At 43.3% G+C, this 27,131-nt stretch overlaps 1 protein-coding gene across 11 annotated transcripts in view; it reads left to right on the top strand.

The window, feature by feature from the left end:
* Positions 1-25,169, top strand: part of KTN1 (kinectin 1) — a 54,542-nt gene extending 29,373 nt beyond the window's left edge. For 3 of the 11 annotated variants that reach the window (XM_052783553.1, XM_052783550.1, XM_052783548.1), the window contains 21 exons: positions 52-120; positions 1,754-1,791; positions 2,467-2,557; positions 2,661-2,738; positions 3,644-3,681; positions 4,726-4,816; positions 4,918-4,986; positions 5,415-5,452; positions 6,383-6,473; positions 8,541-8,627; positions 10,469-10,558; positions 11,706-11,786; positions 12,255-12,344; positions 12,434-12,526; positions 13,872-13,943; positions 14,398-14,481; positions 14,675-14,758; positions 17,089-17,172; positions 18,522-18,614; positions 23,345-23,468; positions 24,659-25,169. In XM_052783553.1, coding sequence (XP_052639513.1) covers positions 52-120; positions 1,754-1,791; positions 2,467-2,557; positions 2,661-2,738; positions 3,644-3,681; positions 4,726-4,816; positions 4,918-4,986; positions 5,415-5,452; positions 6,383-6,473; positions 8,541-8,627; positions 10,469-10,558; positions 11,706-11,786; positions 12,255-12,344; positions 12,434-12,526; positions 13,872-13,943; positions 14,398-14,481; positions 14,675-14,758; positions 17,089-17,172; positions 18,522-18,614; positions 23,345-23,468; positions 24,659-24,663 — 1,590 coding nt within the window. In that variant the 3' untranslated portion in view covers positions 24,664-25,169. The remainder of the gene's footprint in view (positions 1-51; positions 121-1,753; positions 1,792-2,466; positions 2,558-2,660; positions 2,739-3,643; positions 3,682-4,725; positions 4,817-4,917; positions 4,987-5,414; positions 5,453-6,382; positions 6,474-8,540; positions 8,628-10,468; positions 10,559-11,705; positions 11,787-12,254; positions 12,345-12,433; positions 12,527-13,871; positions 13,944-14,397; positions 14,482-14,674; positions 14,759-17,088; positions 17,173-18,521; positions 18,615-23,344; positions 23,469-24,658) is intronic. The other 8 variants (XM_052783556.1, XM_052783551.1, XM_052783549.1 and 5 more) reach the window with 7 other exon arrangements.
* The last annotated feature ends 1,962 nt before the right edge of the window (positions 25,170-27,131 follow it).

The raw sequence follows: 27,131 nt of genomic DNA, 5'->3' as shown, positions 1-27,131 counted from the left end.
GGCGTTTTTGTGTTTCCATTGTCCAATCCTGTCTGTTTTGTCATTGAAAAGGCTTTGACACAGGAAATAGAGGCTCTGAAAGAAGAAATAGGAAATTCCCAGCTTGAGATGGAAAAACAGGTAAAATACCTTAGTGCCAGAAGTGTGAAACAGCCTTGCCTTGGATGCGCTGCTCACTCATTTCTGTTGTAGTGTGTTTTCTTTCACTGGTGAATGTCATTGGGTAAGGGAACTTTTTAATGGTAGAGCTACGCTACTCTTGGATATAAAGCTGTAAATATGTAGTATAGCTACTGCTGTTCTTCAGAAACCACATTCTTCTGGATGCCCGAGCTTTTTGGACTTCTGGTATGAAATTTGGCAAGAATTGCTATAACTTAAAGCATTGTAGCATTAGCTCTGGCTGGGCTGTCCCTGTAGTAAACATGAAACCCTGGGACATCCTTTGAGGCTGGCAACTTGGAAATTTTGAGTGCTGAAGGTGCTTCTCCTTTTGTTGGCCTTTCTGTGTTGCTAGAATAATACTATGGGCCCAAATAGTAGCTGGTTTCCAGGTAAACCTAAGGCTGTTTTCTTTCCAGTGTCCAAAGAAAGCCTATCTTGGCAGAGTAAGTTTTACTCTAGCTATCAGGAATGCAGAAATGGAGGAGTATTGGCTTTTTTTGGCATGCTTGCTGTCTAGCATCCAAAACAACGGGAACCCATGTTACCTTAGGGAGTCTATTCTGCAGGCAGCTTAATCAATCCATTGTGCTGTCAGGAAGTTTGCTTGCTTGTTCGTGTGGGGGTGGTTTGTTGTGTGTGGGGTTTTTTTTGTTTTGGTCTGCACTTTTTTCAGTCTTTCTAGCTACATTCCAACATGTCACCGCCTTTTCTTTATTCCTTAGTGTTAAAATTTTGTCCTTTTTAGGCAAAGCTTCATAGAATGTGTTTCTGTCTTTGGGCTTTTCCTCCAAAGCAAATTCCCAGGAACTGACAGAATTATTTGTATGTGTTTCCTTCCCTGGAACTGACACAGGGCCCAGAACAAAATGCAGTTTAGAGTTGCCATCTCTGGAAAACTACATATGAGGGATGCTTGCTCCAAAGGTGGTGTATTATGCACCTTTTGGTCTCCTGCAAGCAGAATAGAGGTTTTGGGAATGTCTGAAACTCCTGCCATGTTGTAGTAGAGGACTAAACTAAGCTACCTGTTTGGACAGCCAGTATCTACACAGATAGGTGCTGTCAGGCATTTATACAAAATTCGAAGGAAATACTCCCACTAACTCTTGTTTCTTCAATCCGTGTTCAGCCTTAGAATGGGAATTTAAGGGAGTGCTGGCATTGTTGAGAGCATTGAAAAAGTGCTTGCTTGTGCAAAGGTCTAAATGACCAGGGATGATATCTCTGATTTGAGCTGCAGTTGCTAGTGAGATGGTTGTCATCATCAGTGTCTGCTTGTTCCTTTGTCTCTTGTGGTGGAAGGGTGCTTCAGTGGGCCTGCTTGTGTTCCCATTTGCACTGTTTTCTTTTCTGCTCTGGAAGTCACATTTTAAATGTGGAGAAAGTAAATAGTGGAGACATTTGGCTTCTCATAATTTATTTTCCCAGGAGAAAAATAATGCATGTTTATGCTTACATAACTGTCACAAATAGCACCTGTTTTAATAATGTCTAATGGCTTTTTCCCCTGTTTCTCCCTAGAGCAGTTTATAGCATTTATGTGTCTTTTCCATGTGCATCGAACTGAAGTACTGTTTATTTTCTTTAGGTGGCGATTACATCACAAGTCAAAGAACTTCAGACTCTGTAAGTACAGTTGTTAACATGTCTGATGTGCCCCGTGCACCCCTCACTTCAGTGCTCCAGTCTGTTTTAAGTTAAAATGTTCTTGCCTGGTGTCTGCGCTTTGCTTGAAGTGATCCAGGTTGTTAACACTGGTCTTAGTAGACCTGTGTCCTTATTAGAAATACCTGGTCCTGTCTGAGACAGCAAACAAGGTGAAGTGCTGCATGGCTTCATGAGCCCCAATTAAACTACAAAGGATTAAATTCAAGTCAGGATGGAAGGATGTAGGCAAGGCACTACAGCAAACTTACTTTGGTAGTACCTGTGCTGTAACTGGGTGGACAAGTGAGAACTGAGCCACCATGGTTGTCAGTCCCTCACGTCCCCAGCTGGTGAGGGGGAAGGAAGTATTCTTAGATGAGGAGAGCACATGTGTGAAATCTCTGCAATATATGTTGGTGCAGAACTTGTCTGCTTTCACTTAATGAGCAGTACCATTGATCAAGGGCATCTCTTGCTAAGCCAGACTGAAGTGGAAGTGTTCACACATTGATTTTTAGCGGGTGAATTGTGTTTGTGCCTTTGATCACATATGCTGCTTTTGTTATGTGCTGCAAAGCATAGGATGTCTTTTTTTTCAGGTGGATAAAAGAGCAAGGGTTTATACTGTGTGTCTATATGTGTTTAATGGTATAGGTTGAAGGGGAAGGAAAAGCAGGTGAAAACCATGGAGGCCTTATTGGAAGAGAAGGAGAAAGAGATTGTTAAGAAAGGAGAATGGCTGCAGGTAAGCTTCCTTGGTATTCTAAAGGGAAATAAGTTATTCTGCAGTATTTCTGGCTGTTTATAAGTTATGTTTACACTTCTAAACTTGCCTTTTTTGTCCAAAGGGTCAGAAGGATACAATTGCACAATTAACCACTAAAGTTCAAGAGTTAGAACAACAGAACCTGCAACAACTCCAACAGGTATGGCGTGCAGAGTGGATGTGGTTTGGGAGTGCTGCTCAGTTGGACTGGGAGATGATGTTTTTGTTCTTTACCTCTCACAAAGGGTTTGCATTGGCTTCAACCTACAGAGCTATTTTAAATCCTACTTGACTAAACTGGTAGTCTACAGTGCAGAAAGCCCACTAGTTCAACCGTGTTCATCCAAAACAGGTTTTACATGGATAACAAGTTCTGAGAGCTTTTCTTTAACCTGGGTGATACTATGCATAATGAGTAGCTTTGGTGGTCTGAAAACTTTGAAGCTCATAAACAGAATCATAGCTGTGTTGTAGGTACCTTCTTGCCAGACTGAAGTAGCATTGCTGTAGGGCTATGGTCATGGAAAACTCTTGGTGTAACTGAACATAGTAGCTCCTCTTGAAGCGGTCAGGCTTTGCTACGATTCCTTCCTGCCTTTACCTGTTGCAGAAGTTGCAACTGGCTGGAATATTTTGGCTTTTGATTTCCTGCACTGGACTTGAGAACAGGCAATGGGACATCCTGGAAGCCAAGTGTTACTTAATGGAAGAATTTTTCCAATAAGGTGGTATTCTAGCTCAGTTTGGATTTTTGTCAGTGATAAAGGGGAGAAGCTGAGTTGCACTCTTATTTTGGGTGGCTGTCTAGACAGGCATTTATCCCAGGGGAAAAGTGGAATGGAGAGAAATTGGGTGGTGTGAGGTTTGAGATGCTTGCAGTAAGCTGTGCTTCTGAAATCCGTTATGCGTTTAGATATTCTTGGAGTAACGTCTGATGCAAAATTCCTGGTATTACTTTGACAAGTATCTTGCAAGCTGTGTGGTGTTCCTGCTCATGCAAAGAGTTGCTGTTAATTTGAAAGCTTTACTGTGCCATCAAAATGAGGTTGGGAATTACTTTTTCAGGTACCTGCTGCATCCCAAGTCCAGGACCTGGAGAGCCTGTGAGTATGCTTTGTAGCAGTTTCTCAAGTGCCTGCTGATAATACACATTCAGTGCTGGCATTTATCTTAAATTGGAATGTATGAATCGGTTTCAAGAATTTTATGGGCTTTGCTAAAATAAGCTGTTAGTGCCGATGGACGTGCACCAGCCAGCGCGTCTGCTACTGTGTATAATAGCAAGTGTCTGGCGTCCCTGCCTGGTGTGCATAAGTAGTAGCGCTCATTCACTTTGTGAAAGTGAATAATCGCCCAGGGCTCTACTAACTAGTGAAATTGCTGCTACGTCTTGTGTCTAGTGATAATTTCTCCTTCTGTTTAGCATGTTTAAAAGAGTGTGGATTTTAGTGCCTGTGGCTTAGTTGATAAAAGCAATGAACAGATACAGTTTACCGTTTTCAGTCTGAGATGCAATAGCCAATTCTCCAGCTCCTGTTTTATGGAGAAATGCTGCCAGACTTTCCTCTGTTTTGACTCTGCTTTGTCTGGCTGCTCTAAGCCAGAGGAAGGTTGTATGAGACTGTGCCAAGAAGGGCTCTGTTTTCAATGCAGCTCTTGTAATGTGCTGCCCTCCCGGCAGAGCTCTTGTATAGCCAGTACATGGTACCTAAAGCAGCCTCACCTTTAGGAGACTGTCCCTGGTACCTTCAGAGCCAGCTGGCTTGCAGGTTTTGCTCAGGTGATGAGTTGCTTCTCTCCCACTTCATCTCTGAATGCTGTTGAGATCAGCTATGACTAAATGCATTTGCTGATTGACGTGCGAAATGACTAGCTTGCTTCAGGCCAGTTCTTAGCAGGTAAGTGTTAGTAATACATGTTGTTGCAGCTGGCATGTAGTTTTGTTAGCTTTCTCAGTTTGGAGCCATAGTGCAATGGTTTCTTCTCTGTGTGTGTGTGTGCTCTCCTTTTGGCTGATTATTACATATAGCATACAAAATATATTTATCTTCTGCTGCTGAAAAGTGTTCCAGCTAGGGTGTCTGTCCCTTTTTAGCATAAATTCTTACTTTAACCCTTTTTTCTTACTTTCTGAACCGTCTCTGCAGGTTGAAAGGGGAAGAAGAACAAATGAAGAAGTTAAAAGCTGTAGTGGAAGAAAAAGAGAGAGAAATTGCAAACCAAGTAAAACAGTTGCAGGTAAAGTTTTGATATAAGTGTCTTGTGTTGTAAGGAGTGTATGTATTGAGTGTATATCTATACGTATACATGTGTATATATTGCCTCTTTTCTTTCAACAGGATGTGCAAAAGGAAAACGAATCTTTTAAGCTTCAAATTCAGGAATTAAAGCAGGAGAATTGCAAACAGGTACAACTTCCAATTTACAGTGTTACTGAGTGAAGTCAAAGGGTTGGTGGTAGCTTGTATGGGTGGCATGGAAAACCAGTAGTTGCATTGACCATGCAAATCCAGGGACAGCTTCAGAGTTGGATTGCACTAAGCCAGCTTTTCTGGCTGTTGCTTATCTGTTCCTGCTTCCCTTGATCATGTGAGTTTGCAGCCTTGTGCTCTCTCTTACGCCTGCTGTATTCTTGTCTAGCTTTCCACCCCTGTCTTTACACGCTGTGTCACGCCCAGGGTTCTTCTGGCCAAAGGAGGCTGCAAGGGACTCCCTCAAAGGCCAAGAGTGCAGCTGCTTAGTGTTGCAGCAGTACCTGGTTAACAAGGCTGATCATGCTCCCTGCACCAGTCTTTGCTGCTGATCTCCTCCTAATGAGTTTCTGATCTGTTTGTAGGCATCTCTGGCTGTCCAAAGTGAGGAGCTTCTGCAAGTGTGAGTACTGCCAGAAGTTGAATGCAATAGATAAGTGCTTCATTTCACTTATTGCTCAGGAAATTTAAAAGATTAAATAAATGCCAGATGTACAATATCAGCGTGTAAGAAGTGGCCAGTAAAAAAAAATCTTTACTATCTAATAAAACTTTAACATAAGAGATTCTGCTCACGCTAATAATCCTCAGCTGCGACCTTCTGCAGACAGTGCTTGCAATATGTTGTGCCCACAACGTAAGCAAGCCACGATTGAATTAATTTTAAATGCATGCCAGCTCAGCTGTATGTCTGAAGAGTTAAATGTTGGTGTTTCAAGTAAAAGTGACAGGCTTTTTTCTTGGAACTTCATCTTAGTAGAGTGTTGTTCATATTATAAAATTGTCTGGTGGAAATCTCTTCCCAGGGAAAATCTCAGGGGTAAAAGTGTGTTATAACGTAGAGCTGAAGTGCACTAAAGAACTATGTGGAAGCTAATGCCATACCAGCTTATATTGTGCTACACAAATTGCCACTGTCATGTATCTTTGGCTGAATTATTTTTCTTTCAAGTTAAATGACTTAAATTGTGGACTAGGTGCTTGAAAAAGAATGTTCTTATCCAGCAGGCAGTGCCTGTTTTGTGGCGTTGTACTAGCGTGGGCTGGGTGACCTATCCTTGTCTAATGTGTTGCCTTTCCGTGGCCTCGATAAATGTGTGCAGATACCTGTTGTAGGCAAACAACAGCTTTACAATGGGCTTTGCTCTGGCAGTCCGCAGTTCACAGGGCAGTAGGAGGCAAGCGGTACTGCCAAGTCAGCGAGAGCAGCTTTTCAAAGAGAGTCTGTTGCTGGAAGGGAAGGCAAGCTAGTGTATGTGAAAGGGTGTCAGCGCTTCACTTGAAATTTCTTAAATGTCTCCTGACTTGTTTATGGTTCTTTTTGCTAATTCAGGGTTGCAGGGAAAGAGAAGGAAATCGCCAGTCTCCAAAATGAGCTCACCTCTCAGAGAAATGCTTTTGAGCAGCAGAGGAAAAAGAACAACGTAAGGAAATTCTTCTCCCCACTCCCCAAACCCCAAAGAACAATCAAACCTGTGTGCATAGCACTCCTTGATGCCTAGGCATTCTGCTGAGAACATGTTTCTGACAGTTGTCTGTCCTATTGTGTCCCCTGGATGCTCCTCTCCTCTTTTCTTGGGAGGTGACTAAGCATACCTTACTTTACTGCTCAGAGTTTTGTCAGCTCTCTGACAAGTTGCTGATTTGATGAGAGGGAGTAGACTTGCTGGGGGACACATCCCGCAGCAAGTTCTTGGACTTGTATTCAAGCCTTCTTAGTCCTGTTCAGAAACACGTCCTTTGCCAAGGGAAGAAGAGGGAGTTTGGGGAGGGAGGGTGGGAGGATGAAAGGTGCTGTGCTCTGACAGAGTTATGGTCCTTGTGTGTGGCCATGGGAGGAGGCATTACCTTCAGGGCACTCAGATCTGGCTCTTCCCATTCCTAAGAGTGACTAATCCTGATCTCCTGAAGGAGGTGAAGGACAGTGAGCCTTCCTTTAGAGCAGCCACTGATGGTGCAGTGCAGGTTGGTTGTGGGTGGACGTAAAGATTGTATCTTCCATCACAGAGCTGTGAAGTTACCTCCTTGTAATACGTTACCTGTGCAGGGCAAGAGAACAGCATCTTTTAAGTTACATGGAAGAAAGTTGTTAAAATACGGGGGTTTTAGTTCACCTGTCTCCTTGATAGTCTATAAAGTCCAATGAATACCGTGCAATAAGGTTTGTTGCTTAAAAGTGGGACAATATAAGGAAGGTGCACAAGGAAAATAGTGGGAATGTGAGCTTTTGAGCATGTAGTGTTGCTTAAGAGCTGAAATAAAGTAGGGGAAAAGTGGCTGAGTAGTATCAGAAGACAAATGAGCTGGAAAGGTAGAACATATGCATGCCTGTTTCCTGGGGAATTGCAAGGTCTAAGTACCCTTGGTGGTGCAGGCAGAAATCTGGCTACTGCTAAAGGCAGACCACGGCTGTAGGTCCCAGCTTTCCGCATTGCAATTTTATCCAATCTTGTTTTTATGTCCTGTGAAACAGCCCTTAGGATAGCAGACAAATAGAAGTAGTAAAGTAAAACTAGTGTAGGTAGACGCTAGGATTTGGATGCCACTTTGTGTGGTGAATTAAAAAAACCACAGCCTTTCAAAAATAACCCTTTGCTAAAGCAGATTGCTCTGAGGGTTGGGGAAAAAAAAAAAAAAAAAAAAAATCGAAATCCCAAGCACTGTAATCTCCTCCCCACAAGGCCCGCCATCCTTCCTAGATAAGAGCTGCGAGGCTCTTAAGAGCTCTCAGCCTCCTAACTGAGCTTGCATGTTGACGTCTTGTGGAGTACACGTTTGATGACCTCGCCAAGAAAGATGCAGGAGTGCAGCACGGCACGGTGGTGTTTCCACGCGGATCTGGGGTGTGCTCGCCACTGGCGAAATCCCAAAACCTCCCAGGAGGGCTGGTGAGCAGCAAACCAGTTTTCTTTGGGTACAGTGGAGAGTGCTGCGTGGGTAAATGCTGCAAACCGAGGCCCTGAGCTTTATGTTTATAAAATCAGCCCTGGCATAGTAGGTTTGGGCTGAGGCCCAAGGATCTACGTAGCTAGATCTGGTTGCAAGATCAGGGGCATAAATGTGTACACCTCCATGTATACTTGGGTCCATGCTGGGTTCTGCAATGCGACATGCCTAACACTCTGTTGTGTAATCTGTGGTTTGGTGTCTGTGTTCCTCACTACTTTTGAAAACTTCCCTCTTTCTTCTTACAAGTGCAGTCAAAGTGTGGGGTCGCTGTAGCGATACGCTCTGCAGTAACACTTGGATCAGTTTTGGACATGGGGGCAGGTTGGGCAGAAATTGGCACTTTTTTCCCCTTTTCATTCAAACTCTTTGAACATCACACTTGTTTTTGCTAGTGTATGTCATCTTACCCGGCAAAATCATCTTGCAGTAACCAGCATTTAAATGCAAATGGTGGAATGTAATGCAAAATATATCTCTGAAGTAAAAGCGGAAACAGTTTGAATATTGGCTGAACTGAAATCATTCTTTCTAAAAATGATTAGGACCTTCGGGAGAAAAACTGGAAAGCAATGGAAGCATTGGCATCAACTGAAAAATTGCTGCAGGACAAAGTGAACAAGACTGCCAAGGTTGTAATGTTAACTGCTAGAAACGATGCGTTAAGCTAGAAGCAGATCTGCAGCTGGTTTTTAAATGAAATGGAGGCATTTAACTTTTACTGCAATTTAAATATAGTCTGTTCTGAGTGATCATTCATATACTCTCACCTCTGCTTCTTCCTGTTGTCTTCAGGTTTCTTTTATTTTTTTTTTTTATCCTTATTTTGTGGGCATGCTGATTTTTGATTTCTGTTTGCATAATTGTTAGAGCTGTTGTGAATCACTTTTTCTTTGTGGGGAGCTCTAGAACAAAAACTGTGCTGGTGAGCAACCTGCTTTCATCTACTGGGCTTTCACTGTGCTTGAATAAATTTATTGGACCTGTGAAGAACTAGAAGTAGATTATTATTTAAAAACCTGGGAACTTCCAGGAAAACAGTGTCACCACAGCTGTGAATTTCTTCCTTGAAAGCATATGAAGCTTGACAGGTCCCATCAGAGCCAATGTTCAAAATTATATGGGACGTGAATTGCTCTGAAAGGAGCTTGCATTTGCTATGAGCCTGATTTGTTCTTAATTGTCACTATCCAGATTTCAAAAAAAGCATCAAAATAACTTTAAAAACACGAGTCGGGTAGCTAGAAGCAGAGGAGCCTCCAGTTTGGGATCGTGCGTCTGTGTTTTGGAGATGTTTCTGCTCTTTGCTCGGCCCTGTGTTCAGAGAACTTGTGTACCTGCTTTTGCTGTGTGCTAATGCTTGCCTGCTTTCTCTTGCAGTCAGAAGACTTCATCAAACAGCCATTTGCCACTTTTCGGTGGTTTCTAAATTGCTGAAAACTAACACTCTTAGCACAACTTCACAACCTAATGTCTCCTGTCCTTTTCTGTCTCTGAATCTCAACCTAATAATGCCACCGATCTCTTGCAGCAGAGGAACCCAGAGCAGCAAGGCGCAGTAACACTGATGTGAAAGAAAAAAAACAAACCCAAATATTAGTGAAGGATTTTTGCTGAAAGCTGCCTTCTGCACAGGGTTTCAGGCTTTCTGTGTTTAAACTTATGCGGGAGCCTGAGTGTCGTATGGCTAAATTAAACCAATCTGCCACAAGCACAGCAAGCAAATGTCCTGTGGCTAGTCTGCTTTTAATGTTAAATAAATGGAACGATGGATCTGTGGTGCCCTTGGCTCTGTATATTTATATTTGCAGAGCAATGACAAAGAAAACCTGGAGATTGTCACACAGCTCTAATAATTATTTCCCATTGCATCCAGGCTTGGGGAAGGAGAATGTGAGGGTCTCCCTCTTGAGTACTTAAAAGTAATATTTAGAAGATATGGTCTTGCTTTCTTGGCCTGGTTCAAATGTGCATTAACACAAAGTTTCCTTTTGACTTTAATTCTCTGTTTTTGATGTGGTGATGTTAATTTATGGTGATGTTTTTTTACCACCTAAAATTGTTTAAAATAAGTATGGATTTGTAAAATACCGTTGATTGACCAAACTTCTTGTTTTTGAGATCGCTCAACTTGAGCGGCAGGGTTGGTGTGATCTGTAGGTGCAGTTACTCAGCACAGTGTAGTTTGTGTTGTGAACAAGCGAATGTTGGTGTAATTTCTGTACAAACAGGCTAGATTAGAGGAGAACTTAAAATAAAAGCTTAAGCATGAACAAATGTGAAGGCCAAATTCTGAAGCAATTCAGTGTCAATTTTTGAAGCAATTTAGTGGCAATTTTGGAAACTATAGCGCCTTTCTCACTTGAAAAAATGACTTTCTGGGTTCAGTTAGTTATTCTAGGCATAGAAGAGGCTATTGCCAGGTCTGTGGAGTGTGTTGCCCAATTTCACATGAGCCTTTCTCTTGGTTTAGGAGAAGCAGCAGCATTTGGAAGCTGCCGAGGTGGAGACGCGTGAACTACTGCAGAAGCTCTTCCCTAAAGTCTCTCTTCCTTCTAACGTGGTAAGAGAAGGGATTCTTCCTACCCTATTGCTAGGGGCCAGGGAGCTCTGGTCCTGCTGTGCTGGGCAGTCCAGAGCGCTTCCCTGCAGTCCCCTCTGCCCCAAGGTTTTTGTAGCGGGATGTGAGTGTCTTCTGCCGGTAATACCTGTACTTGCCAGCAGCAGAGAGACAAAGCTACAGGCAGTTACTTCAAGAAAAGTGTTAAAACAAAAAAAAAGTTATCATCTTGGGTTTTTTTTGTTTTTTTTGTTTTTTTTTTTTTACTGCCCCAACATCTGATTCATCTGCCTCTGTTATCTTGTGTCTAACTGAGATAGTAAATTTTCAGGGGCGGATAAGGTCTGCTGCATGTTTGCTCACTGTCTGGCACAATGAGGATCCATATCTTCCCCAGCAGCTGTGCAGATAACAGCTGGCCTCCCTTTCCAGAGGGGCTGCGCTGCCTCAGTGCCAGTTAATACGGTTCAGTAGGGTTTGTTTTGTTCCGAAAGTTCCTTTGAAAACCACTGATTTCCAATTTTATATTCTTGGTGGCTTTCAGTTGTTTGCAAGGGAAGTGCACTGAGTTCATATGGTTTAGATAGTGTGAATGATGTGAAGTGAGGCTGGAAAAATGGGGTCTGTGTTTCATTTGTAATGTCTAGAGGTTTTGAACATTCATGTTTAAAATTATTCTCAAATGTGCTAAAGTTGGTCTCCTGATGAACTAGAAATAGTCTTTAAAAAGACTGATTCTGTAAGGTTATAAAGTAGTCTTCCTAGTGAGGTCCTTAGAATTACATAGCAAGTGTCTGCTTTAACTGCTCAGGGATTTTGGAAAAGATTCCCTTAAGTCTTCAAGTAGTTCTTGTAGAACCCCGACACTTGCATGGAGACCTCTGTCACCCAGTTGTATTTGAGCACTTCCAAGCCCCTGTGAACTCTGTGTGTCTCATAACCTCGTGCTCCTGGATTGCTGCCCGTCAACTGTCAGCTCGGCTCGGCTGCGTGTGGTACTAGCTGAACAACTGCTGTCAGGCTGTGTGTTAGCTCTGGGGAATTAGGGGACTGAAACACTGCTCTGTAAGCCTGCAGTTGGGAGGCAAATGTCCTGAAGATAGATTTATTGAGGTTATTCTCAGCTTTAACCGAATGTATTTCCCAACAGAGCCACAGCGAATGGATATGTGGGTTTGAAAAGATGGCTAAAGAATACTTGAGAGAGGCTTCGGGATCCCAAGACGTCAAGGTAGGCATGAATGGTGGACAGCTTCCTTGTGTGTGGTGTAGGATATTTTCCAGTATAAATCTTCCAAATTGTGCTCTGGATTGTGAAGTTCAAATTGGTAGAACAGGTGACAAGAAAATTGTTTTATGGATATTTGCATCTTGTAAATCAAAAATGTATTTGCATCTTTGAAAAGCACCTTGTGGAGTTGTGAAAACATTCATGAAATTCAAAAATCCCTGTTCCCTTTTTCAAGTAATTGGTTTTTTTCAGGCAATTCAGAATTACTGCAGTAACTCATGTAAAGTTTGTGATTGAGTATTGAGAGTTGTAGGTGAACGTTGCTCTTGCTGTTGTCTTCGCATGGGTTGGAAAGACAGGCCTGCCAATGTGAATGATACCAGCTTGCTTGTTGAAATAAGATAAATAATAGAACTCGAATCCATCAGCTGAGACATGACTCTTCTGGTCCCTTTTCTCCTTTGCTAGGCTATGGAGCAGAAGTTGAAGGAGGCTGAGGAAATGCACATATTGCTGCAACTGGAGTGTGAGAAATACAAATCAGTTCTAGCAGAGACGGTAAGCAGGATGCCCAGTTGCCTGTGCCTTGTGATGTTGCAAGCTGCCTTTCTTCTGCTGTAAGCTTTCAAACCCCACTCTCTTTTTAGGAGGGGATTTTACAAAGGCTACAAAGGAGTGTGGAAGAGGAAGAAAGCAAATGGAAGATAAAAGTTGAAGAATCACAGAAGGAACTTAAACAGGTATTTCTGAAGATCTGTTTTTTGCGGCAGCCAGGCAGTTTCTGCTTGAAGTCACAGAGGGTGTTTGAGCACTGTGAAGGCAGGTATAGAACAGCCCTGGCTGCCTGGTTTGATGTGCGTGCAACCAGTGGATGAAAAAGGTGAAATCTACAACTAGTATAACAGGAATGATCCCTCCTTACAACAGTAGTATTTTTGGTGCTCTGATACTTAGTTTCATGCTAAGTGATTTTTATTTTTTTGAGGAACGTATTTCCATTTTAAAAAAACTAAAAAGTGGAGGAATTGTTGATGTCTTTAGATTTGTGTGGATATTCCTGTTGCCATTTTTAGAGAAGCAGAAACAAATGAACAGCACAGGTATGAAGTCTTTGACCATTATGACAAGTCTGTGTCACAGTCCTTTGCAGTTGATGCAGGAGGCAGCCAAATAGCACGTAGTAATATTAATGCTGACGAGATAGGAAGCCAGAAATTCAGGAAAGTACATGTGTCCCATTAATGTGCCCAGGAATATGTATTTTTCTGATCCTGGCAACTCAGACTGTATTTCTGTTAAGCACCTGGTTTTTTTTTTTTCAAAGTCCATTTGTGAACAGATACAGTCTCTTTGTGCTAAAATTTAAGTATCGTATAAGCATAATAATTTTTTGGAAGCTGTTAAAATACTGCTTAATCCATTATGGTCAACTAATTACACTTGAAATTGCCTGCAAAGCTTTCCTTTTTAGGAAGGCTCTGTTGCTAGCAAAATTGGTAAGAAAAAAGCCTTTTATGTTTCTTTCCTAATCTAGAATTAAAGTAGGTCAAACTGCTTTTTCGAAAGAAATTACTTCTAAAGTACTTCTGCTTAGTAAATTTGAGTGCCAGAGTATGAGTCTGGAGCAAACAGATGATTTATAAACATCTTGTTTGAGGGGCTTATAAAAGGCTGTCAGATCTTGAACTATAGATGTGCTACCATCTGCTGCACTTATGCAGCCTCTAATAAGGCTAAATATGCTGTGTTTGGCTACGTATAGTATGTGGATGGAGACAGTCTTCCCTATCTAGGAAAGATATTTCCCTTACCATGGCCTAATGGACAGCTGGCTTAGTCCTTATATTCCAAATCCTTCAGGCATCTAGGCGCTAAATATGTCAAAGAACTTCTTATGTTGGGAGGAAGTAGAAAACATGTTCTAAAGGAGACTCAGTATATTGAACTGAGTGAGCATCTTTATTCAGTCACTGTGATTTCATCCTTAATATTTTTAAATGATAGAAACAAGCTTGTGTGTATATGGAGAGTTTGTCATAGACCAACCCAACTAAATGATCTATTTATCTTTCTTGAAAACTGCAGATGCGTTCTTCAGTCATTTCTTTGGAGCACGAGGTAGAGAGGTTAAAGGAAGAAATCAAAGAAGTTGAAACTGTACGTGCAGGTGTTTTTTTGTCTTTGAAGCTTTCTGTTACTTAAACATGATTTAGGCTTATGTTGTAAGTCTGAACTTCCTAGGACTTCTGTCCTGCAAGGAGTGCAGCCTGTGCTCCAGTTTAAACTGAATCTTTTGGCCAGCGTTTTTAAGAAGTAGAAAGCTGGGTACTGGAAATTGTGCTTTTTTGTTTTTTACTTCTGTACTCACCCACTGGGGCTTTTTCCTTGAGAGACCGATCAGTTTACTGCTTGTTCATGGTCTTGGGCTTGATTCTTTTATCTTTTTGAAGTGTAACAGTTTAAATCTGTGCTGTGCAATCACTGGATTTGGAATGCTCTCTAAATGTCATGGAATATTTGATAGAAATTTATAGCTAGTTCTAAATCAAGAAAATGATGCTGCAAAAAAGCATTGAAAACATCTGTTTTAACTCTGTTTTTCTGTTTCTAGCTTAAAAAAGAGAGAGAACATTTGGAAAGTGAACTAGAAAAGGCAGAAATAGAACGATCTACTTATGTTTCAGAAGTCAGAGAGGTAAACATAATTGACCAAACTGTATTTTTCTTTTGGTTACTAGTTGGCTGGCAAACTAATCTAATGCTTAGCCCCCGTGGCTGAGGAGTTTATGTGCTTGTGACCTTAGGGTAGAGCGACACACTAATAACTGAGCAGAAGAAAAGTGGGCATCCTAAGGAGACAAATCCTAAAACTCTAAACTTCATTTCAGCTCAAAGATCTGTTGACTGAATTGCAGAAAAAACTTGATGATTCATATTCTGAAGCAGTAAGACAGAATGAAGAGTTAAATTTGGTAAGAAGCTTGTTCTCTGCTGGGCACAAAGTAGGCTCCCAGCATACTTATGAAGCGGAGACTTATTTCAAGTCCTGTCTGTTCTGCTAACCTCTTCAGCTTGATATTTTTGTCCATTGCAATCATTTATGTAGTCTGACTTTTACAATTTGTCTCTTTCTCTGCTCCTAACAATAGCATGTCTGGTTCTTAAGACTTTTTCCAAAGTCTGTAAGACTTTCATTTCTGAAACTTCTTGAGAATCAGTGTTTTATGGTGTAGATACACGCAACAGCAAATATAATGTCATTGGAGCAACGAAAGTTGTGCTCTTGTCGTTTTAACTTGAGGATTATTCTCTGGTTGTTTTTTTTTCCAAAGCTTCTAGGATGCAACTGTGGTATCTGTGCTCTGACTGTGCAGAGCCTTTTCCATCCTCCTCTGTATGTAGAGAAATTGGCCAAAACCAATGTTAGGTTAATTCAGAGTATCCAGCCATTCAGCAGCTGGCATCCTGATGTGGCTGAACAGCTGCTGTGCTGGCTTGGTGCATGCACTGTGTTACAGTGTGTTTGGCTAGAAATGCTCTCCAGCCAGTAATGCTCCTGTACCAGGTTTTCTCAAGAAGGGAGTTGGATTGACCGAGGCCAGGCCTATATGCCCAAAGATGCATAGTTTTGCAGTTTGAGCCCTTCCACTTCTCACTTGTTTCAGTGACATGTTTTTTAAGGCTGCAGGAGCAGTCAGATCCTTCCTCTGCTTGTGTTTGAACAGCGCTTTCTTGCTTTTGAGCCAGAATTGGGGAAGGTTGTCTCTGTCACCACATCTTTGTTGAGTTTTAGAGTGGTTGATGGGACAACCTGTCACTGCAGGCTGAGCTGCTGATCTCTAGTTGATTTAAAAAAATCTCACCACAGTAACAATCTGCGTAAGTTAATAGTATGCTTGGCAAGTCTAGTACAGCATTGCTTAGCATCCTGCCTTGGCAACCAAAGCCTCTTGTTTTGAAAGCAAGGGAAATGGGAATTGAATGCATATCTTGGAGTTAATCAGTAAATGCCAACCTCTTGAATATAAGAGGCAACAATCTCTTATGTCTGTAGCAACAAAAGCTCAAAAAGCTGAGCTCCATGCTAGGGCAGCTTGACTGCAATCTGATGATGCTGTGCTGGTAGGAGCATGAACTACCTTCATGCAAATGGCTCAGGAATGCTGTCCAGTGTATAAGAGGTTTTTTTTGCAGTAGGCAGGAGGCTGAGGAATAGAAATGATGGGATTTCAAAATGCATTTCCTGCTAATTTATAAGGTGAGCAAGGAGAGAAGCTGAATCTGCAGAGGAGCTCAACAGTGCTTCCCCAAAATGTAGAAAACCAGCATCTGCCAGTCCAGGTGCTCCAAAGGGTGAAACCTTCCAAGGGTGAGACAAATACAAGGTGTAGGTTTGGAATCAGCGAGAATTCAGGGCTCTGAGTAGCCTATTGTTCACTTCTTTAATCCCCTGCTGGCTCCCAAGAAGATTGACAGCAGGAATAGTGAACATTAGCACAGTGCACTTCAGAGGCACAAATCCAACAAAATTGGCACTCGAGCTTCATGTTAGCACTCCTACTTGAGGCTCAAGCCTTAAGTGCTATGGCTGGTTCTGTACGCTGTGTTGAAGAGCGATCGAAATATTCTTTAAAAAAATGTTTATATCCTTTGGAAGGCTATAGTTTAAGGGCAGCCAGTACAAAGTATTCATCCCTCTTGACTGAAATGGTTTCACTTTTTTGGATTGAATCTAAACACAATCGACAACTTAATATACCCCTGTCAGTGATTCATGCCTTGATGTGACATTAACAGACTGGTTAAGTCAACATAGTTGTAGTAAGTGGCACTTTATTAAGATGACAAGTAGAGCTTTTTAGTTTATTCAGCAGTAAAGTGACTGTTTAGCCTGAATTAGGAAGATGACAATCTACATTTTTGCGTATTTGCTGTGAATTAAGTTGAAGTCTGGGCTGACTTTTGTGATCAGAGTGCTGGAGAGGCTTATGTACTGTCAGTATTGCTAATATTCCTACTGGCAATATAATTTAAAAGTTGAAGCCACTTGTAATGAAGCTGATGCCAACCATGTCTTGTCTTCTGTAGTTTCCATTCTTTACATTTATCTTTACAGATGGAGTCTCTCTTCTTTGACTGTCCTTGTAAACCTCATCATACATGTTGACTAATCCAGTATGTGCGATAATTGTTAGTAATCTTACTCCCATTGCAGTCAGTGTGCACTGGGTTAATCCATGGGACAGACAGATGAAATCTCTGTGTGTGAGGGAAACTGATTTTCTTTGTTACTATTTTGCAGCTGAAAACACAGCTAAATGAAACACTATCAAAACTCAAAGTTGATCAAAACGAGAGACAGAAGGTAGCTGGTGACTTGCCCAAGGTAAGTAGAGACCCTTAACAGCTGCAGATCTAAATGTTATCAAAACCCTCAAGATCTGTAGTTTGCAGTGCTGGAAAATGTGGTGATTTGAGTGGCTTGAGGAGACTGCCTGCCTGGTGGGGTGTCTTACTCCACTTGCTGGTTCCCCAAGTGACTAGGACTGTGGGTGTAAGAGCTCATGCAGGATACCTGCATGTCTGTTGTTAGTTGCATTTTTATCATTTCAACTCTGTTCAATTACCCTTCTTGAAAGAGTCTCTTGTTCATGATAATTTTATGCCAATGGGAACAAGTGATTATTTGGGGCTGACAAATAATTCTTTATTTAAAGAAACCCAGCCTAACAAAAAGCCTATCCCACAGGCATACACCCACACCACAGCCCGAAGCTTTTAAGTCCGGTCTCAAATGGCAGTGGGTTACAAGGTGGTTTAGAAGCCATCTGCCCATTTGCATGTGGTTACAAATCGGCTATAACCCAGGAGACTGCAAATCTTTAAAGTTAGCTCTACACAAGCTTGATGAGACAAGCAGGTGGGTTACCTCTGCTCTTCCTCAATGGCTGCTCTTGCAAGATGGATTGGAGCGGGAAATCTTTAAGCATGAGAGGTCTCAGTGCTGCCTGTCACCCCAGAAATGAACGTCTCAGGGGAGAATTGATAAATGGAGCCAAGAATAGCCTGCAGAATGGCTGAGCTCCGGCTCAAGACCGTGTAACACCTTGTTCCTTCTGCGGTAGATGCATAGTAAGGAAATTGGGCTGTGTTCTAGCAGGACTGGAGTGGAGAGAGCTGTTGGCGGGGCAAGTCTTGTCCTGGGCCAGGGACAGATGATCACAATAGCACTGCCAGGAGGTGAGAAGGTAAAGGAGACCTACCGTAATAAGGTGTTTAAAACATTTTGCTCAGGACAATTATGTTGGATGTTGACATATGAAGTGAGCTGTGCTGATGTTCATTGTATATTCTATATAAACACAGATCTATGGTTAGGCTTTTGGAGACCTGCCTGTACTTGCAGAAAAAAAATTGCTGCACAGTTTTTGCCTAACAACTTGACATGAGACTATTAAACCTTCCCTGTAGAATTGCTCTCAAATGCAGTCAGGCTGACATGCAACACGCTGATTGTAAGGAGACATGTCAATCTTGGCAAATGTGTTGGTCCCCTGAGCAAATCTGGCATAAAACAGATTTCCTCCTGAACAGTGATTTCCTGTGTCTCTTGTGCTCTTGGAGAGATGGGGGGTTTGCTTCTCAGCCTTTGCTAATTGTTGTGCCTCCTCTGTTTGTGTGTGTGTGTGGTTTTTTTTTTTTTTTTCTTTCTGTCTTTCTTTCTCTTCCCTACAGGCTCAGGAGTCGTTGGCATCTCTTGAGAGAGAAATTGGAAAAGTTGTTGGGGATGCCAATGTTATTGAAAACAGCGATGTTTGCACAGAGTCGGTGAGTGTTTCTTTTTGAGCAACACAAATCTCATGCAAAGTATGAACTTTGGGAAGTGAAGTCCAGCAAAGGAACAGGATGTGTGCTGCTGATGGTAAATTAAGGCTTGATGAAAATTCCTGTCCTACAACTTGTCAGGGTGGTGTCCTGGAGCTGTATCCCCAAGGATGCATTGGGAGTTTTGCTGTCATCTGGATTGTGACCTATTTCCCATGGCTCAAATATGCAAGGAGGAAAGGGAGAGATTCTGGACATGAGATCTGGGCTTCCAGTGGGTGGTTGGTTTGGTTTGGGCAAAAGTGGGAAGTTCCCCAGACTTGTCCCTTCAAGAAGGGAAGCTAAAAATAAATTTGCTGATAACTACATGAGCTTAAAATACTAACTGTTGGGTTGGTGCTTGCTGACATCTGTAAGGCCAAAGAAAGAAGGCAGTCTTGCATGCCCCGTAACACGAAGGCAGAGAATGTCTTTTGCCAGAATGCTGACCCTTCTGGTCCTTTGCAGCTGTGGGCAAGAGCCTGTCCTTAGCCACTGGTAGGTGCCAGAATTCAACTTCAGCTGGTCCTGGCTCCTAGGTATTTGCTGCTGGACCACATCAAGCTCAGCACAAAATCTTGCTAGCCTGAGCTTCAGTAAGCAACAGATACGAGCACTGCCTTGTGCTGTTGGTGGGCAACTCTCCAGACTGATGGTGTTTTTTATATCCTCCAGTACTAGCATTGCAGTTACAGGGTCCGGAATTGGGTGGACTCTGGGGTGGCCTGTTTTCACACTTGCAGGTAACTCACCTGAGCCTGTGGGTTACTGTTAGCGCAGATGATTGCTGAACTGCTTGTGTAGGTGGTACTCTGTCTGAGTCCTGGCCCTAAAAAGACACCACTTGTATGAGTAGTTGAGTCGTGGCTGAGTAACTGGGCTTCTCCATCTCTGGAAACAAGAGCTTTCACACCAGCTTCAAAATAGCTTCAGAACAGCTTTCTGGAAGGCAATTGGGAAGGCGAAGTGCAGGTGCCTTCCCAGCACATTTTACACAGCTAAGTGGTGTCAATGGAACTCATTACGCATTTTCTTATGATAGGTAGAGTAGAAGGAAATGCTGTCGTCTGAGGGGGAGAAGAGCACTTGCCGATAGGACAAATAATATATCGACTCATTTTAGCTGCTGAAAATAAGTAGCTTCATCAGCTGCAAGAGGAAGCTAGGAGTCTTCTAAGGAGTACTGTAGGAAAGCCTTTGCCTTTTTAGTAGTTATCAGAAATGAAATGGCTTTTCCAGGGTGATCAGTCGTGGATACTGATCGACCCTTGCGCTGCGGGCTCAACCATGTCCGCGCCAGAGATGCTGCTGGGCCTGCGGGACCATGGATGTCCCAACCCTGTGAGCTGGTTTCCTGGGAGGAATGGTAGGTCTGCCGAGCCCTCGCCTGTATTGCCAGCCGGAGGCCAGTCACTGATGGTGACAATGGGATGCTCTGTGTCCCCTGTCTGCAGCAGGCTGGAGAAGAAAAGCCTTCCTCAAAGCAATGCCAAACTGCTTGCTCTCTGCTATGCATTTAGGGCTTATCTAAGTGGTATATCAGAACACCGATACCATCAGCCGTGGCATTTTGTGGCTGGTGACACTGGTGAGCCCTCCTGAGCTGGGTGTTGTTAGATGTGCCCTGCGGTGGCCTCAGTATGCTAGTTTCATTTAATTGCTTTAGCCTTAACTTGTGTAACCCCTCTGGCTCATGCATTGCTCTGCTGTAGCTGCGTGGGCACGCCGTGGAACTGTAACTAGGTTTCCTCCAGAATATCCATCGCTTTATTCTGAAGAGGAGTGTGGAAAAACAGTCCTAATAAACCTGTAATTAAGCCTTCATTAGTAAAAATACGTTAATTGTCTAAACAGCGCTCTTGACAGGTAGCCATTGGCAGAGGCTAGAATTAGAACATTTTCTTTTCTTTCCCCCAAGCCCTTTTTGCTGCTTTTTTTTTTTTTGAGGGGAAAAAAAAGAAAAAGAAGCTGTCTCCCCAGAAGCCTAAAAACTCAGCTTAAAATAGCTTTCAGATTAAAAAAGAAAGTCTTCCAGCCACTTCCACCTAGCAACAGTGTCTCTTTTTCTTTTTAAGAAGGACCTGAAAACACATCCTTAAAAATGAGCATATTTGTTCCTTCTGGGTACTGGAACCAACCCACAAAATTGAGAAATGATGCTTGCGTAAACCCTCAAACACATTCTGTGTGTTTTCTTTAGACTTCTTTTCTTTCTATTTAAAAATAGACCATTTGGTTTTTCTAATTGGCTTCCTTGTCACCTATGGGACTAGATGATGACTAAAGGGTGCCTTTTAGTATGCTTTAAGGAAGTAGTTTATATTCAGCAGCTTGCTTAGGCAGCAAACTTTTTTTGAGGCTTATATGAAATCTAATGTGCTTTTCCCCCCCAAATCTCAGTGTAAAACACTCCGTCATTGAGAACTGGAAATGCCATACATGTAAAGCACGGTGGAGGGGAATCTGTCAGTTCAGCACCTGTCTTAGCTACCGGGTCTGTGATTACAGGGGGTTCCCCACTACCATCCTCTTCCTCTCTTCATCCCCATATCCCAAAGACATGCTTTCCCCTGAGCCATGGAGTGCATGGGGCTGGGGCACGGCAACGACTGCATAAGGCAGTCTTGCACTCCTGGGTTAGCAGAAGCTGCAGTATGACTGTGCTGAGCCCAAATCCATTGGGACCTGGTCAGGATTGGCCCCAGGAGGGCTGGGGATGTGTCTATAATTCATGAGTAAACACTGCCTGAGATTATTGAAGTCACAAAACAGAAGGGAGAGGAAGCAAATAAGGGAGAGAAGAGCTTTCCCGGAGATGAGGGCTGAGAGTGAACTGAAGGGCTCCTTCCTTCATTGCTTCTCATGATGGTTTCTATGCAAAGGCACATGCACTTTCATACCCAGCACTGTGGGTCAGTGCTGTGATTCATTCATTTGCTGGGATGCTAATTGCATTTGCCTTTCCACTTTCATCATTCTGGTCTAGTGGAAGGTGTCCCTGCCCATGGCAGAGGGCTTGGAACTAGGTGATCTTTAAGGTCCCTTCCAACACAAAACATTCTATGATTAATCTGTATGAGATCGCTAAGTGAAGTCTCCGTCTTGACAGACCAGATTTTCTACTTTAATAAGGGTAAAATAGGTTAAGGCTACCCTAGTACAGATTCCAAATGATTTTCTACAGTAGAAAAATGTTTACCAGTTGCACTCAAGTAAGAGCTTTGCAATATATGGCTTTGTTCTCTTGCCTGAGCCCAGAGTAGTTTCTGTAATGGTGCAGGTGGTTGAGTTTGATTTACTGCCGGCTCTGCGTTACAGCAAGTCTAGCGGCATTTCCAGCCAAATGGGAGCTGGGAAAGTGGCCCGCTCTGAACTCGCTCTAATTTCCCTGAAACTCTAGGGAGAGATTTGCAACAGCATTATGCATCAGTCTCATTCTGTTAGTAAAACCGCTTTCACTTGGAGTGGGGTTAGCCGATGCTGAGCACTTGCAAACACCTCTGTGCTCATGTTGAGAATTGGGTACTTCTGTATCACCGACACCAAGGCAGAGTTGCTTATTTTTAGCTGTTAAATGGGAAGGGAAAGCTGTTTTACAGGTTATCTGCACATCTGTATTACAAGCTGAATAAGGAGTAGTAATGTGTTTTACATTTGGATTTCTTTGTACGTCTCTGGAGGAGCTAATCAATAAAGGTAATAAAACAGGGATTATATCAGCGATAGCTCAGCAAGACTGACTTGGGGGAGGAGGGCAGGCAAGAGGGGAAGAGTCCATTTCGAGTTGTGACACTTCCCTATTAATAAACTGTTGAACTCCTTAAGGAAAAAAAACAAACAAAACCACTTTTGTTTAAAAAAGCAGGCTCAGCATTTTCATTTCGGTGCAGGAAACCAGTTTTCTAGCTCTTGGTAGCTTTCTTTTTTCCTTTTCTCTGTGTTGACTGGTGCTTAAGACTGCTTGTTGGAGTGTCACTGGCAAGCAGGAATTTCCCAGGGGCTCAGAGCAGAGGGTGAACCTGTGGGATAGCTGGTGGGCAGCAGCCCATGTCCTGAGCCTGAACAGGAGCACTGGTGCTGTGATGTGGGTGGGGAAAGGTGTCTATCTCCAGCCAGCTGTTTCGAATGGTTTCACAGCTGGAGCTGCCTTGTGCTTGGGTATTACATACTGCTGAGGACACCATCCCACAGATCCTCATACAGAGCAAGTCCTTGGTGGTCCAGCAGCCTTGTTGTTACAGCTGCAGGGGTCAGAAGTCATGCCTCACGCTGGGCACACTGTCACTGTGCTTAGCAGCCTGCGTTATAAACCATGTGCTCTCATCCGCATGGCATTTTCAGCCAGGCTTGTGGGGATGTGGGGGTAATAACTTCAGAGGGCGGATCAGCTGTGGTTACAAGCACAATTCCTGGAAGCAGCAAGTAAGTGGAGTCCTGGGCCGGCAGGGTGGGAGCTGGCGGTCAGCGATGCTCTCACTGGTGTTCAGTGTGTGCAGGTAATTCCCTGGAACAGGAAACAGCTTCTTGACTTTGAACCATGTTTTCTTTAAATGTGGCCATAACCCTCTGACTTATAAGAATTGTTCCCATCTGTGCAAGGAGTTGTAATTTTATACAGAGGATCTAATTCTAGGCTTTCCTGGTAATTAGATTGTAAATGAGTTTTTAATGATTTTTTTTTTTCCTTCTTCCAGGAATTGACTGATAAAAGACTAAATGTGGCGGTGAATCTTAACCAGGATGTAGGTCATCTCAAGAAGCTGCTCGTGTCAGTAAGCCAAATGCTGTCAAAGGGACGAGAACACTACCAGCTAGTAGGTAGGTGTGGCTGGTGGCCATCTAGTTGAACTGGTGGGTGGCTGTCAGAAAGGATACTGCTCTGTGATGGTGGGACCTTGTTCAGATTTAACAAGTCAAGTGTCAAAATCTGAGACTTTCTATGTGCAAATCATCAAAAGCTTCTAGTAGCCACTGGATTTGTTCCTCTCTGGGTCCATACTAAAATTAGCTGGGACTAATCTCGCATCCCCATGTCCCTCTAGGCTCGTAACTCTTTATCCTTCCCTTCCACTACCTGTTACTTCACGCAGCAGGTTTCCCCAAATTTTGTTTTCTCAGTGCCTGTGCCTTGTTTCCTCTGTCCCAGCTACACGAACAAAGTGTCTATGCTTCCATGCTCTGATTGCTTTGGGATGGAGGATATAAAGTAACCCACTGGGCTTTCACTGAGTTAGCAGCCATGGCTTGCTGTGGTCACAGGGATATGAGTATCTGAAGCATCAGTCTGGCATGAACTCTTTCTCCAATTATAGACACACGAACAAGGCTTTTTTTTTTTTTTTTTTTTTAACATACAGCCAACTTGGAAACCTGAGCCTTTGTGGTTGACTGCATCATGCTGGTAAACTTCTTAAATGACCCAAAGTTAGCTAATGGTCGGGTAAACTCGAGACACCAAACTTTTTCTCAGGAAGCTGATGCAGCTTGTGAGTGTCTGCTAGATGCGCTGTGAGCTGGGGCTGAAGGCGGGTTGTGAACTGTTCAGTTTGGGAGGCAGCAAAGCCTTGGCACTGAACAAGCTGCTACAAGAAGTGTCAGAACTCCCTCTCATCGTGTCAGAACTCTCTCTCATCTACTGAGGATGGGGGCTTGTTCATTCCTAATTTAGGCATTTTTTTTTCTGCTCCTGCCTCTGTAACACAGCATGGGCAGCAGAGCTGATCTTCAAGGGCTGGTAACAGGGTGTTCACGGTGGGGTGAGCCTGGTCCTGTAGGACAGGCTTGGTGCACGTGGGAGGAAGGTGCTACCTGCACCTTGGCCTCTGCTCTGGGAGGCTGCTCTTGCTCAGCCTCCACCACCCTGGCTTGTTTCTCTGGGCTTCATTGTAGGCCGACGCTAACGAAGCGGCTGGCGTGAGCTGCTGAAGTGCTGGTGAGGTGCAGATTTGCTTGAACACTGCCCTTTGGAAACTGCTCAGCTGACGTGGTGTTTTGTGTTTTTCTTGCAGAATGAAGTCACGGGGGAATCGTTAATTTGAGGATAGCAGAAGGCATTGTATTATATTTTGCCAAATTAAAGCCTTATTTATGTTTTCACCCTTTCTACTTTGTCAGAAACACTGAACAGAGTTTTGTCTTTTCTAATCCTTGTTAGACTACTGATTTAAAGAAAAAAACCCAACTCTGTAGACACCTCCAGAGTTTAGTTTTATAATAAAAACAAACCTGTTTGGATAATTAGACCTTTACATTCCTGGAGAGACAGTAAACACATAATCTTTTATCTTACTTTGCTCAATAAAACTTGTTCAGAAAACTCCAATGTGGTAAAGTCACCAATGGGATATAACATTTTAATACTGATGTTGTACACTGTTTTACTTAATTACATTTTTGGGATTAGCTGCCTCTGACTTCAACCTCAAGTAAACACTCTTTTTTTTTTTTTTTTTTTTGGTTGCTAATGTAATCAGTTTTTGTAATGGTGTCAGCAAATAAAGGGATGCTATTATTCAAGGTGTTCCTGCTTGCTTCTTTCAACTGAACATGCATGACTCAGGTGAGATTTCCACCTCTCCCCTCCCTGAAACGAGCATCAGGCTGCACTCAGTGTACTTGGTTTTGGGCAGAGGAGGAGGAACAAGCTTGAGAAGAGGAAAACTGGGGTGCTTGCAAACTTTGGAGTAAGTCTTCCTTTTAAAGAAAGGGTACTGAGGTTTTAAAAAATACAAGAAATCCCCAACAAACCATCATGTGAACTGTGGTTCCATGTCATGTGTTGTCTTTGGGAAAAATCAGGGAGTACAAGGGGGAGGAAGAGTTAGAAACATTGGATTGTATGGCAAAGCCAGCTTTTGTGGGAGTGTTGGCCAAGCCTGCCTGGCTGCCAGCGGTGTGCAGAGTATCTCTGTTTGCCCCAGACCTGCCTCCTGGGTGGGAGTCTGTGGTAGAAAGAGTTTTGGGGGGGTTGGATGCTCTGTTACTGGGTGTTTTGTTGGAAACAAGTCTGGGGAGGGTCTTCAGTGGGACAGGAATTCTTCTGTGGGTGTGGGTAGATCAGGTGGCCTTCCTCTGCTCTGGGTTTTTAAGTGTGTCTTAGAGGAACCCTTCAGTTCTGCCAGAGATTCTTCAATAAGCAAGGTGAGATGTTGTTGCTTAGTTCTTGGTAACACTTGATTATCTGAGGGAAGGCAACAAAACAGGGGCCAAAGTGAATTAATTGTAGAGGTAAAATGGTTCAAACTGCTCACCCTGAGCTTTTCACGCTCTCGGCTTTGTGGGATTTTTTGTTAATATTTTGGTCCTTTGTCACCCACCCCATCCTTTACCAGACAGGAGGTGAAGAAGTTTCTTCCTTACATGGACCCAGTGGTTTCCTGGATGATGCAAGTCATGTTGAGAGCTATGAAATAGCTCAGGAGAGGGAGAGAAAACAAAAACCCGTGTTTCTTCACAAAAGCTACCCTTGGGTTTCAACTGTAGCCATTAAACTGTCATGTTCCTTGGAGATGTTATTTCATTGAGTAAAAACTCCAAATGCCATTAAGTCTAACTGTTCTACAGGTGGCTTGAAATAGAAAGCATTTCTTAGTGCCAGGGACACCCCCTGCAACAAGATTTAAGGAAAACCTGAACCCTGGAGGGTCTCCACGCTTGCCCAGGTTATGGTCAGAGGCTGATCCTTTGGCAGATGTCTAGACACCTATTTTGGGGGATAAGTAGCAGTTTAATGGATCTGTGCAGGTTTGACTGTTTTGAAACCACTTATGAACACAACCCACAAGCTTCAGTGCTGGTAGCTTGGGCTTGGGGGTGTTGTGGTGTTGCTCTGATGGCAGTCCTGCCTGTCTGGAGAATCCACATGGCCACCCCAGCTGGGAAACTCCTTGTCTTTGAAGCTCTGTCACTTGGTAAAATACGTGGTTACAGAGGCAGGTGCTGGCTGTGGTGGTTGTGTGGGAGAGCAGACCTGAGTTTCTGCTACGGTATCTGCTTTCTAATTAGTGTGCACTTGGGTGGAAGCTCAACCTTCCCCTGGATCAGATACTCTCCTTTGGCTCCTCCATGCATCTGGGGCTTGTTTTTTTGCTCCTCTCCTTTCCCCTTATGGATAAGGGCAATGGACAGCAGGGAATCTTCACAAGGAGCTGTTTCCCATCCTCCTTGGGCTCACGGGGTAACAATTCTCCCAGTATATGTGAGTAACTAGTCTAGGGGTGCTCAGAGCCTTCCTGCGTGTCTTGCCACGTGCATTGCTGGTGGAGAGCATGCAGAGGTGGGCACCAGTGAACTCCCTCCACCATGAGCCTCCTTTCCTGTGTTCAGGTGGGGCAGTTTCTTGGTGAGACCCTGGGAAAGCTGGTGGTGAGAGAGACAAAGGTTTCACAGGTTCCAAGTGGAGCGGGATTGATTCACCCGTTATCTATCCCCAGTGTGGTGCTGTGAAGGCAGAGAAGGTTGAGGAGCTGCTGCGTTCATCCT

Source organism: Harpia harpyja, chromosome 3, assembly GCF_026419915.1.
Source record: "Harpia harpyja isolate bHarHar1 chromosome 3, bHarHar1 primary haplotype, whole genome shotgun sequence".
NCBI lineage: Eukaryota > Metazoa > Chordata > Aves > Accipitriformes > Accipitridae > Harpia > Harpia harpyja.
The sequence above is the reverse complement of the archived record's forward strand: the minus strand, read 5'-3'. Positions and strand labels throughout refer to the sequence as shown.